The 14,439-nt window shown below is 30.7% G+C and overlaps 1 protein-coding gene and 1 long non-coding RNA gene across 5 annotated transcripts in view; one reads left to right on the top strand and one right to left on the bottom strand.

Moving 5' to 3' along the window:
- LOC143068356 (uncharacterized) overlaps positions 1-14,439 on the top strand; it is a 94,792-nt gene that overhangs the window by 19,190 nt on the left and 61,163 nt on the right. The gene's annotated exons all lie outside the window — the stretch shown is intronic.
- LOC143068311 (tetraspanin-18-like) overlaps positions 9,325-14,439 on the bottom strand; it is a 49,845-nt gene continuing 44,730 nt past the window's right edge. For all 4 annotated transcript variants that reach the window (XM_076242284.1, XM_076242258.1, XM_076242275.1 and 1 more), the window contains one exon: positions 9,325-14,345. In XM_076242284.1, coding sequence (XP_076098399.1) covers positions 14,265-14,345 — 81 coding nt within the window. In that variant the 3' untranslated portion in view covers positions 9,325-14,264. The remainder of the gene's footprint in view (positions 14,346-14,439) is intronic.

The following is a 14,439-nucleotide window of genomic DNA, read 5'->3' on the forward strand; positions in this document are numbered from 1 at the left end:
AAAACGCACAGTGTTCCCGTACAAATTATATTAGTTGCCAATTTTACGCACAATTGTACATGCAATCTTAGATAGTGTTGTTTGCACTAGTTCTTTACAGGGTTATTTTAATTCTGTCAAACACCTCTGAGAGATTGTTTCAAATGGATTCAGCAAACCAATAGACATGATATGTTCTGTCAAATTTAAACGTTCTTTAGAATTATGTTCAATTCTATGTTCATTTGTCTGTTCACTTTTACAGTCCTATTTTTATAAAGGATATTTTATCTTAATATGCTATGACTTTCTTTGAAAAAAACGATACATATTCATGACATCTTAATGATTCATAAAACACTCGTTTTCATAGGTATGTCACTTAATGATCACCTGGCAACCTTATACTGCATTATTCAAATTTTACTATATGTTATGGCTCTTGAAGCGTGCAAACTTTAGTATGAACAATGAAAAAGTATTAATTTAATTTTTTTTTTTTAAATCTTAAAATCCCTCAGTGGTTTCATTCAACGAGCGTCTGGCGCAAATATAAAATTTTAATCCTGGTATCTATGATGCGATTTTTTACAACCACTGGGTCGATGCCACTGCTGCTACAGTTTTGATTCCCCGAGGGTATCATTAGCCCAGTAGTCTGTGTTGACTTGAGTTATCACTGATATGTTCTTAATGATAAATTAAGTGTTTAAAAAACTTTGAATTTTTAAAAATAATACTAATGCTTTTCTATCTCAAGAATATATATTACCTTAGCTGTATTTGGCAAAACTTTTAGGATTTTTTTTTTGTCCTCAATGCTCGTCAACTTCATACTTTGTTTGGCTTTTTACTTTTTTTTTTAATTCGAGCATCACTGATTAGTCTTTTGATGACAAAACGCGCGTCTGGCGCAAATATAAAATTTTAATCCTGGTATCTATGATGAGTTTATTTACAACCTAAACCACTGGGTCGGTGCCACTGCTGGTGGCGTTTTAATTCTCTGACACTGCTGGTGGAGTTTAAATTCCCCGAGGTTATCACCAGCCAAGTAGTCAGCACTTCTGTGTTGACTTGAATTGTTATTGATATGTTCACAATTATAAATTAACTGTTTACAAAACTTTATTTCTTTTTAAATAATGCTAATGCTTTTCTACCTCAAGAATATATTACCTTAGCTGTATTTGGCGAAACTTTTTGGATTTGTTTGTCCACAATGCTCTTCAACTTCATACTTTGTTTGGCTTTTTACTTTTTTTTTTTAAAAATGCGAGCATCACTGATAGGTCTTTTGTAGACGAAACGCGCGTCTGGCGCAAATATAAAATTTTAATTCTGGTATCTATGAGTTTATTTACAACCACTGGGTCGATGACACTGCTGGTGGGATTTTAATTCCCCGAAGGTATCACCAGCCCAGTAGTCAGTACTTCTGTGTTGGCTTGAGTTATCATTGATAAGTTCATAATTATGAATTAACTGTTTACAAAACTTTGAATTTTTAAATAATAGTAAGGCTTTTCTACCTCAGGAATAGATAACCTTAGCTGTATTCGGAAAACAACTTTTCCGATTTTTTTGTCCTCAATACTCTTCAACTTCGAACTTTGTTTGGCTTTTTACTTTTTTTATTCGAGCGTCACTGGTGAGTCTTTTGTAAACGAAACGTGCGTCTGGAGCAAATATAAAATTTAAATCCTGGTATCTATGATGAGTTTATTCATTGATTGCATTAGTAAATGCTGATCAATGTTGTAGGTGTTGCATTCCAAGCAGGATAAAGGACAGTCTGCAATGGATTTCTCATTCCCAGTGTTCCTTCCACCAAAGTCAAATCAGACTGAGTCATCTCTCGTGTTTTGCTCTGGATTTCTCATTATTAGTGTTCCTTCTTTAAAAGCCGGTTTATTCATCTCTCGTGTTCTGCTCTGGATTTCTCATTATTAGTGTTCCTTCTTTAAAAGCCGGTTCAGTCATCTCTCGTGTTCAGCTCTGGATTTCACATTACCAGTGCTCCTTCTTTAAAAGCCGAATAATTCATCTCTTGTGTTCTTATCTGGATTTCTCATTATTAGTGTTCCTTCTTTAAAAGCCGAATAATTCATCTCTTGTGTTCTTATCTGGATTTCTCATTATTAGTGTTCCTTCTTTAAAAGCCGGTTGATTCATCACTTGAGTTCTGCTCTGGATTTCTCATTACCAGTGCTCCTTCTTTAAAAGCCGGTTAAATCATCTCTTGTGTTCAGCTCTGGATTTCTCATTACAAGTGCTCCTTCTTTAAAAGTCGGTTCAGTCATGTCTCGGTTTTGCTCTGGATTTCACATTACCAGTACTCCTTCTTTAAAATCCGGTTCAGTCATCCCTCGTGTTCAGCTCTGTATTTCACATTACCTTTGCTTCTTCTTTAAAAGCCGGTAAATTCATCTCTCGTGTTCTGCTCTGGATTTCTCATTACCAGTGCTCCTTCTTTAAAAGCCGGTTAATTCATCTCTTGTGTTCAGCTTTGGGGTTTCGTTACCTTTGCTCCTTCTTTAAAAGCCGATTCAGTCATCCATCGTGTTCAGCTCTGGATTTCACATTACCTTTGCTTCTTCTTTAAAAGCCGGTAAATTCATCTCTCGTATTCAGCTCTGGATTTCTCATTACCTTTGCTCCTTCTTTAAAAGCCGGTTAATTCATCTCTTGTGTTCTGCTCTTGATTTCACATTACTAGTGTTCCTTCTTTAAAAGCCGGTTAATTCATCACTTGTGTTCTGCTCTGGATTTCTCATTACCAGTACTCCTTTCTTTAAAAGCCGATTCAGTCATCCCTTGTGTTCAGCTCTGGATTTCACATTACTAGTGTTCCGTCTTTAAAAGACGGTTAATTCATCACTTGAGTTCTGCTCTGAATTTCTCATTACCAGTGCTCCTTCTTTAAAAGTCGGTTAATTCATCTCTTGTGTTCTTCTCTGGATTTCTTTTTTCCATTACTCCTTCATTAAAAGCCGGTTCAGTCATCTCCTGTGTCATGTTTTGAATTTTGGTAATGTTCCTTCCTCAATAATCGTTTCAGTTTTCAATCGTATTTGCTCTGGATTTCTCATGGTCAGTATCCTTTCCTTTATAGTCGTTTAGGTCATGCATCCCTCAATTCCTGCACTGGATTTTTCATTACCAGTGCTCCTTCGTAAACAGTCGTTTCATTCATCCCTGTGCTTGATGTCTTATATTTAGTGTTTCTTCCTCAACAGTCATTCATCTCTCATTTCCTACTCTGGATTTTATATTTCTACTGCTCCTTCCTCAATTGTTGTATTAGTCATTTCGTGTCTTGCTCAGGATTTCTCATCACTAGTGCTCCTTCCTCAACAGTCGTGTCAGTCATGCATCTACCATGTCACAGTCTGCTCTGCATGTCTCGTTATTAGTATTCTATCTTCAATAGTCGTTTTATCCATCACTGAAGTCCTACTTTGGGTCATTTTCAGAGAAATTGACTATTTATTCAGAATAAAACATAATCATTAGATGCAGTACTAAGAGTGACAACTCTTTCCTACATTTTCTTTCATTAATATCATTCTTTTGTATATAAATGTATTCCATAATTTAGTCGATTTATTTCTTTGAAAAATTTGAAAGCTGCCATTTAATTTCTCTGTCTTTGAACTTGAAACAGCACTCATGATGAGTATCAAAGATTCTTCAAATCATTTCGGCTTAGAACAGTATTCTTGATCTTTAAAGAATTGCTTTATATTCGTTTAACACATAGTTGGAACGGATTTGTACGATTTTCAATTTTTAGTAACAAACTCGTGAGTGTAAGGCTTCAGGACTCGTTAAGGAAAACATTCTACATGTATATATAAATGATATAAAACAATCAAATAATAAAAGTTACATATGCACCCAAACGTTTTCCTTAGATCGATGAAGCAAGCGATTGTTCTGTGAATAAAATATCCGACATTGAGATAATAAATTTATTAGATATTAAACATTGAATTTCTATAGGGACAATGGATTTTAAACTTTTAGAGATAGTTTCCGTTTTCAAATATTGAAGCAGAAACTTTATATAGTAACAATTGTGTACATCAAACTTTCCATTCAACAACTTATAAATATGTTTTCGGAGGCAGAGTCACGATTGACATAACAAAACCAACATAACAATTTGACTAGCAGGAGAGTACAATTAGTTTCCTTTGAAATATCAGCTCTGTTGTGACATGGAACTACCAACTTCAACAATATAAATCGTCAGGATATGACGATTGCGGTTATTTGCTATTCGATTCGAGTATCATTGTTTGAATCAGTGTTGTCCAAACTTGATAAAGCAGGATTTTTGTTTGACTATACACAATATATCTGTTACTATTATTTAATGAGAAGTTGTAATACGATATGTGTATGTGCATGACATAAGTTTCTGGAAGTTATAATTAGGTAAACATGCTCATAATATTAGAGCTTGGGAAACCAAAACACATGTTTAGGTAAAATGTCAAACAAAGTCCATGCTGGTTCTCATATTTGAATCTCGTTTATTGTTTTCTTACATAGTCTTACTTAGTTTGTAACTGAGCACTGGATCACTCCACTATGATCAGATATTCAGTTAGACTTGTTTCGGTTCCGGTTCCTGTGTCAGATTTTGCTCTATAGTTAAATTTCATCTCAATATTTATCAAAATTTGTCTAGTCGGCTTTCAAATGTCTGAATAGTTGGTGCATTTACAACATTGCTGGGTAAGCTGTTCCATATTGGTGCAATTCGTTGGGTGAAATAGTTTAATTTTATATTTATCTATATATAGCCAGTTTCTTTTTGTGTCCTCTTGTTGCAGAAGTATGGTGTTGTATGTTAATAAGTTAGGCAACGCTTTATCGTATATCTAAGATGGTAGTTTGTAAGCTTCTATCATGCGTCTGTATTTTAATGTTAGTAATTTAAGCTTCTTCCTACTCTAAATCCTTCAATGTTGGTATCAGTTTCGTTGCTCGCCTTTGAACGTTTTCAATTGCTGTTATATCTTTAACTGTAATGTTGTTCTTATATTGTGCCGTTACGCAAATGTTCAAGGTTAGGGCTTGAGGTGGCACGGTAGTATTTGCATTCCAGAATTTAGGTTGCTCTTTTGTGTACCCTACTTAGGTTAATGTATCTAAACAGTGCGATTGGACAAAAAATACAGTATCAACTGAACTTACTTTCCCAAACTGAGGGATGAATCAGGTGTAGAAAAATATGAAATAATTTTACATACAGATGAAAATGAATTTTTGAGAATTTTTTGAAATTTTGTATTCACTGCACCATAAAAGACCTAAAAGTACTAGTGGCCTTAGGTTTTTAAAAATAGCAAAAAAAGTAAACGGTCATGATACATATTCAAATTCATTTGTGAATAGTAAAATGAAAGTACTTCAGTTAACTGTGAATGTAGAATTTTTTGCAGTGTTAGAAAGTGGTGAAAATTCTAAAAAGGCTATCATTATCCCTTATGGGCCAGGAAATACTACCGTGCCACCTTGAACATAATGTATTGTTTTTATAATAATACTAGGTTGATGGGAGGGTTGGCGCCTTCAAACATGCATGTTTAACTATGCCACTTCTTTGTGTGATTTTCCCAATCAGAAGTCTGTAATTAGAGTCGTTAGAGCATGGATGTCAGTTTTGTTTTTTTTAAATAAATCAGGCGGTTAGTTTTCTCAATTGAAATGTTTCATATTCTTTAGTTTTATAGTCGACTATACGGTATAGGTTTTTCTCACTATGAAAGGCCGCATAGTTGAGTATTAATGCTTACATCCACTAAAGTTAAACTTTAAAAAATATTTGTCTCATTGGCAGTCATATCATATCACTGGTTTTTATATTAGATCACCAAAACCCGTATATATCCATTTGTAACATAAATTGTATTTTTTCTTTTGATGTTTTAATGAAATAATTCGCTTAAAAAGTGTGTTTACGGAAAATCATGGTATATTATATGCAAGTTAATGTTGTACCATACTTTGCTAATTACAGCTTTTACATTAATGCTAGGAAGACAATTCTTTGTTTGGCTTGCTTGCTTTGTTTGTATCAATGTTTGCTCAAGCATGGTAATTAAGATAGGCGGGGCTTAATCAGCTTGTATACATCATACGTAAATTTTATTGGACGTTATGTTTGAGGTTAAGGACACTTAATTTTAAAACATCACATGACAAATATTCTCACATGTTTCCTCACCTGTAAAAATACAAACTTTTTTCTTGAAACTGGCCTTCCACAGTTTTGCGCCGAGTACAATTTTTTTTAATATTTTTGTGACATTGACCTAATATTGTTTTTTTTATAACATATCAATGTATTAGTTCAGTTTAAAACCGTGTCTGCCCTTCCATTAAGTGACTCAAGAAAAAATATGTTAGGGTGTGTTTGAGATGAATATTTTGTCTTGAAAACGTACAAAGCAAGAGTATTTGATACATCATCTCGCTTCAAATTCTATCAGTTTTATATAGCAAAGCTACAGGTTGACTTTATAACATAAAAAAAATCACAGTACTAAAAGATGAAATACCTATTCAATGAATCACAAAATCAGAGTAGGTGTGTTCGAATAGCTATTTTACTAAAAGTACTTGACGACACTCTTTAAGTTGGATGATGAAAATGCATATCTTCAAAAAAAAAAAAAAAAAAAATGGCTTCCATTTCTACGATTGTGAAAATGAACTGGCTTAATGGGGAGATAATTTTTGACGAAGTAGAATCCTGCCTATATTGTATATTTACAGGTAAGGCAACATGTGAGAATATTTGTCATGTGATGTTTGAAAATTTAGTGTCCTTAACCTCAAACATAGCGTCCAATAAAATTTAAGTATGATGTATACAAGCTAAAACCCCGCCTATCTTAATTGCCATGCTTGAGCAAACATTGATGCAAACAAAGCAAGCAAGCCAAACAAAGATTTGTCTTGCTAGCATTAATGTAAAAGCTGTAAATATGCAACTCAACTAGAATTTAAAGGAAAGAAGGCGGAGCTTAGCTATGGTACAAAATATTCATGTTCATGTTATTCCATGGTTGAAGCTCCACCCTTTTTTTAAAAAGGTATGTGCCTCTGAAATATTTAGGAAACCGAAAAACGTAAAAGGTCAAAAGATTTTCATTTGTTTTCATTTATAACAAAAACAATAAATCATGTGTACCACATCTTAAGAACCTTTTTCAAACTATATAGGATTGTTACGAGTTGCCTTAATTTTGGAAAATTACTAAAAGTTTCTTCTTTCGTTCTGAAAAAAAAAAAATTAAAATGTAATACTACAATGTACTACCATTTCCTTTACAAAAATTCAATTACATTGCGAATAAAAAAAAAAGTATGTATAGTACTTGTAACTGAGAATCTGAAGGGTGCAAAAAAAAAAAACTACTATGCAACATAACTGGTTACAGAATGAATGGTTTTTGTACTAAGAGAATTGTTTGTTCACAAGCATTGTCACCATCGAAATAGTAGTATGAGATACCAATAACAGGCAATGCAAATAACATAAATTTCTATAATAATCTCTATAAGGGACACTTTAAACTAAAAGCAAATGCATAAAACATTTTAAAGAAACGAAACCAAAATTAAAAATCATCTTTTTTTAGATTTAGTATTGTAGAGAGTTAAAAGTCCAACATTTTGATATTGTTATCTTTGATATTATTTTTATGTCATTGAACATCAAACAACCATCAGAATTTTTCAGATTTATCCCTCTTGCTACTAGTTGTAATTTTGATGCAAACTAGGGGTTCTTATGCCTAGTAAGAAGAGTTGAAGAATTTAAGGGGAAGTTGAGTAGATGAAGAAAATAAAGAGTTTGAACACTGAAATGCCTCATTTAGTTAGCTACATTATCAATGATCCTCGATAAATTAATAAGGTCAGATAAATCCGGTCAGATACAGTTTACAACCATTCTATACACCCAATAGTTGACCTATACCTTATAGTGTGCAAGTAACACACAATAAAGAGACCTTAATGATGACTAAAAAGCATGAGTATCCTGTTAAGGTCAGATGGACACCTTGTAAGGATTCTTTATACCAAATGTAAATAAACTCATCATAGATACCAGGACTAAATTTAGTAATATATACGCCAGACGCGCGTTTCGTCTACAAAAGACTCATCAGTGACGCTCGAATCCCAAAAAGTTAAAAAGGCCAAATAAAGTACGAATTTGAAGAGCATTGAGAACCAAAATTCCTAAAAGTTTTGCCAGATACAGCTAAGGTAATCTATGCCGAGTGTTCTATAACTCATTACAACCTTAAAATAAAATCACATGATAAAAAAATATACAGATTATTTAAGTAGTCACTACATTGTGAAAAAGAGTTCAAAGACAACAGATGAAATCTTCAGAACATAATTCATCTGCAAACAAGACATGGTGTTCTACCTTCTGTAATTTAAAGCTTTATACAATGAGCTAACACCACTCATGGATTAGCATACCAATCCATCACATTCTACAACATTCCTTGCAGGTGATACAACCCTACGGTAATTCACTGTATATCTTAATTTAGGTATCCAATGTCAATATGAATATAAAGATCAAGGAAGAACATCATAACCTGGTTATAATTGTAAATTATGTTACAAAACTTTGAATTTTCCAAACTTTTGGATTCTTTTTAGCCTAGGAAGAGATTACAGAAGCTGTATTTGGCAAATCCTTTCAGAATTTCGGGTCCTCAATGCTATTCAACATATCCTATTTTGCCTTTTTTACCTTTTTTGTTCTTGTGTCACTGATGAGTCTCTTGTAAGAATAAATAAACACATGTCTGGTGTACAAAACTGTATGTCTGGTTTCAATGATGAGTTTATTTGTTATAAAGACCAAAGGGAGACAACCAAATCAATAAAAAGTAAAATCACAAAAGTACTAAACTCCAAGGAAAAATCAAAAAGAAAAGTCCCTAATCAAATGGCAAAATCAAAAGCTCAAACACATCAAAGAATGGATAACAACTGTCATTCAAAAAATTCCTCCTCTTGGGTTATAAGTGTGTACCAGTAAGTAGAATATTACCAGATATATTTGGTAATAATGAAGAATTAGATAGTTCATACACTCCCTGTTGAAGACTGTACTATGACCTATAATGGTTTTTCTTTTACAAATTGTACTCGGATGGAGAGTTCTCTCATTGGCAATCATACCAAATCTTCTTATATCTATATTCAAACCAGAACTAAATTCCAAGTCATTATGTAGCACAATTGCATTGCCATCTTCTGTATTTCTTTGGCTAAACACAAAGACAATATCTATTGATAGTAAAATATTTTTATTTCATTGACAAAGATAGTGATTACAAAAAAGAAGTCATGAAATACACTAATCATGACACAGAAGTCATGAAAAACACTAATCATGACATAAAAGTTAGGCAATAATCAAACTCAAAAGACATTGCTCACACAAAGATATTAAAAGATTCGCATTTATTTCTGACTACAATTTATAATTAACTTTTTTAATTTTTAAAACAAAAAAAAGAAGGACAATGTAATATAATGATTGATCTACACATAGATTAAAATTCTGTACAATGATCTTGAATTTATACATAATGATAACATGTTTCCATTATATGAAAGGAATGTGATTTTATCTATAAAATGACTGATGATCAAATGATATTTTTGCTGCGTAGACATAAATTCGGATCAGGAAAGGTGTTCAACATTGCGATGTACTCAACATTATGCGTTTATTATGTTCAACATGAGATACATTGTAAACTGGTTTAATTTACTGATACTTTTACTTATAATTAATCCAAGATCCCATATACTATTCAATAAAATAATAAAGTAAATAAGTTTGGAAAGCATCCCTGAAATTATACAATATCAATCCTTTAAATAATCAATATAAATGTAGAATTGTACTAAACAATATAAGATATGTCTTAATCGAATATATAAATAAGACTGTAAAAACTTCAATTTCTTGAACACCGGAATTAACTTCAAAAACTTTTCTACATAATGTGATTATGTCTATTCTTCTTTAAAGGGAACATCAATATAGAATTTAAATTGCAGAAACTTTAATATTTGGTCTTGCATTTCATGGTGCTTTATACACAATTTTTTTTACTGTAAAATATTCCTATATAGGCTGGTGCTCCTCAACTATATTTAAGAACTTGCTCCAAAATTCTTTGTGAAGAAAAGTAATAATAATTCTTGTTTGAATTCACATATTAACTAATGTGTATATTTTGCAAATGATATCTCATGTTTGTTAAATTCTTATTGGATTATTTCCTCCATTTTATCCTTTTTTTTTAAGTATTACAAACAAAACAAAAACTTAAACATTGATATATAGTATCTTATAATATGGCACTGTGATCAACACTGTAGTACAATCATACCATATTTTCTGCAATAATTTTATAAAACCTTTATAAAATTTTCAAATTTGTCCCCAAACATTAAAGTCCATTAGAGAATGACTGCAGTCCTCCAGTTTATTAACAGCAAAATGAAATTATGATGGTATACTTAAAAATGTTTTTTGCTAGACTTTATTCTATGCTTATTTTGCCCTAATGTTATAAAATATTATTTTAGATGATTCAACTATGTAAGTTAACTTTAGTGGCCATGGTTCATTTTTATTTTTTTCCAGGAATTCACAGGGTCATGTTAGTCCAAAAATTACATTTTCTTATTCAAACAGTTCCATAAAGCTGTCTTTGTGAAATTATTTTTCAAAATGCAGTTTAATTTTATGAAGCTTAACCACGTCAATTGTTTTAACTGGTTGAAAAAATCTTACCAGTAATTTCTGATATAAAACCTTAAGTATCAACAAATTAAATAATAATAAATCTAAAATATATGTAACAATGGAAAATACAACAAATAAAATATAAACACTAACTTAATGTTCACAACTTTACTACACTAATCACAGAGCTCTTAATAAAATATGAAGATATTCAATCTTTAGAACAATATTGTGCAATAAAAAAAAATGTAAATTTTAATAAATTTAATCATTTGTTTACTGGCATTTAAATCAATATTTAGTCCATATACTTGTAATATCCAACTGGCAAGTAAAAGAGGTAACAAACTGTATCACAGAAAAAACAAAACAAAATCAATTAAAAAAAAATCGTAACAAAATTCAAGAGTTAATTTTTTTTCTTTCTGATATTACACATACATATTTATAAGTCTAAAAACCATTTTTTTGGTAAGGAAAAACAACTTATTCTTTCAAAAAAACAACTGATTTTTTTAGGGGGATGGGGACATGTTTTACTGATATGAACTATCTTTTCACATATTCAAACATACTACATGCACAATTGGAATTGTTTACACAGTTTGTTGAACATTTGTAAATGAAATAAGATACATATTTACATCATGAATAATTTTATAATTGACTAGCATTAAAACAGAATAATGAAAAACAATAAATGCAGTTTGGATGTATGTTGGGTATAATAACCAGTCCATCATTTGAACTCTGGACACATGAATAACTATTTTTATATCTGATGTAACCTGGTTCTATTATACAATACACTTTCGACATAATTTTTTAACAATCTTGGATAATTCATGATGAGATTGTCATTTATGTCTTGATTTCAGTTAATGGTTCATTTAAATATATAAATACTCTTGTATTTGTACAACAAATTCAAAAGTGAATAATAAAAGTGCAATCAGCAATTCTTCAATTTTATATATCCTCTTATAACAGAAGTTTAAATAAAACTATTTTTAATAGATACCTTAGAACTGTTTATTTTAGTGTTTCTCCTATTTCAAAAAACAAAACAACAATAAAAAAAAAACAATATGAGAAAAAACTAATAAAATCAACATTACTGACTGTATTGTTCAATACTAATGAAATACCATTTCTTATTTTATAAAAACAAAAAATTCAGGCGATTTTAAAAATATGCAACTAAACCAAATATGCTAGAGACTACTCCTCTACTAGTTAGTAAATATTAGTATTTCACAATGCAATCAATTCTAAAGTTCTAATGAAAATAATGCTGCAAGTAAATATTTACAAAAAAGAAAATGGTTTTAACAAAATAATAAAGAATTACTGTGGATTTCATTAAAGTTTGGGTACCAATTTCCTAAGAATCGTGTTTTTAGTGGATTTTTAAAATTTAAGTGGATTGAAATAAATTGGTACTTTCATGTTTGTTTTTTTTTTCGTTTCATGGTTTAAAAAAAGTCTGCATACAAGACTATAGAAAATGTGTACTTTGTTGTACATTTAAATTTGTTACTAAAATAGTACAATAGAAATTGGTACCCCACAACTAATAATGAATCCACAGTACTCAAAACTACATGAATATCAACAAAATAAAAACAATGATTTTAATTTTTCTATAATATGCATACACCACAATGACTGATTTCAAAACATATTTAAATAAGGAACCAGCTTGATATTTCATTTCTTGGGTACCAGTTTTTGATTCTTAATGAAAGGTGGGTCAGTTTATTCTGATAGTTGATGTTAAAATTCAAACAAAATGATTGTAATATGTATTTGAAATACAGATTTGCTGTTAAATGATTAAATGATTGCTTCATGAAATGTTTTGAGATCTACTTTAAGTCATCTTATAAATTGTATAAAACCAGTACAAATTAAGATAATGTGTATCTTACGTCTTTTCACCCTTCTTCATATTGCACCTATGAAACCATCTTCCCCAGTAAATTGTAATATTTGTGAACCATAGATTTTTTTAAAAATTTCTTCATAATTGCTACTGGTTTACAATCACTCTTTAAATATATGTATTTTAACTATATACAATATATGTTGCTAAAATGTGACCCATATGTAAGCCACATATGTGAACTGAATATATGAACACACATGTAAAAGTGACACATGGAAAACATGTCACAAATATATCATATGCATGGCATAGATATTTATATTTTAGAAAAGTGCACACAATTCTCATAAATTGAATGTTTGCCCTGGATATGAAACTCTGTAATGGTATCATAGTGATTTAAATATTCATCACATCAACAGAAATCTAGTTTCCACTTCAATTGTATACACTGTATTCATGAATGTTGTCTGTTTGTTTAATCATGAAAATTAATTTGACTATATTGAGAAGTATCTACATTGAAATCAAATGTCAATCAATATTACCAAATATGGTCATTCAAAGTGTACTACACTTTTCTCTGCAACTTTTTCTTTTTTACAGTTAAAACTAAAAAAAAAAGTTTGCTTAAAAATTATACAGCATTCTTCTGCACAGAAGCCAAAATAAGACCTGTATTAATTAAAAATCTCCAAAGCTTACATTGTTTAAACTCTGGAATGAAATGGCAGCATTTGGTTAATACAACAAAAGCATGTATACACAACAATAATATGTCATATGTACGTGTTGTGCAAAGAACTACATATATTTGACATATATTATCAATGTCTGTGATGGCTTCACAAGTCAATTAAAACAATTTTTGATCAAGTATTTGGAAACAATAATATATATATATACTTTGGAATGTTTTGTGTCATAGTTTACTCCACCACATTAAATATCTTCCTGATTAAACTACTTCTGTTTTAAGCACATCACAACCAATAACAAAAAGCCTTTGTACAAAGCACTAAAGCAACAAATGGCTACAAAATGACTGTATTACGTTCCGGTGACAGATCTTCTTCACTTGTCACAGTCACATGAAGTACTATTCAAATCAACTTGAATAATGTAAATTATTCATACTGTTTGTGAAAGGAATAGTTAGGTCTATCTAACTCTGGTTTATTACTATAATCTATCTTCTGTTGTTGTACATGTATTTGCATATGTAGTAGGCTGCGTTTAAATGCTTAGCATTAATATGGTCTTATTGAGTTTTTTTATATTTTTTTTTTTACTTTTCACATCACTACACATTTTTTTCTTCAATATTTATCCAATTTTCAAATAATAAATCCACATGCTATATTAATCCAATGGCAAATATTTAATCCACTTGATTCCACTTTTAATTTTTTTTAAGCATCATTTTTAAAAATAAATGCAAGCAACATTGTCAGTCACAGAAGGAATCCATGAAGTCAACAGATTGTCCATTTGATGGTTAAAGCTTGCTTTAGAGACAATACTATTATTGATGGCAGTGTTGTAATGAGTGGACGGGTTTCATAACTAAGTGGATTATTAGAAGATCTCTTCGTCACCTTCACCTTCAGCCTTTTTAACTTTACAACACATACAAAATGTAATTATAACTCCAACAATCTGTAAAATAAAAACATAAAATTTATTATTTCAAATTACTCAATTGTTCCAGTATGCCAACATGATTCACTGTTCTATCTTGTCCTTTTGTTGT

The sequence above is a fragment of the Mytilus galloprovincialis genome, chromosome 1 (genome assembly GCF_965363235.1).
Source record: "Mytilus galloprovincialis chromosome 1, xbMytGall1.hap1.1, whole genome shotgun sequence".
Taxonomy (NCBI): Eukaryota; Metazoa; Mollusca; class Bivalvia; order Mytilida; family Mytilidae; genus Mytilus; species Mytilus galloprovincialis.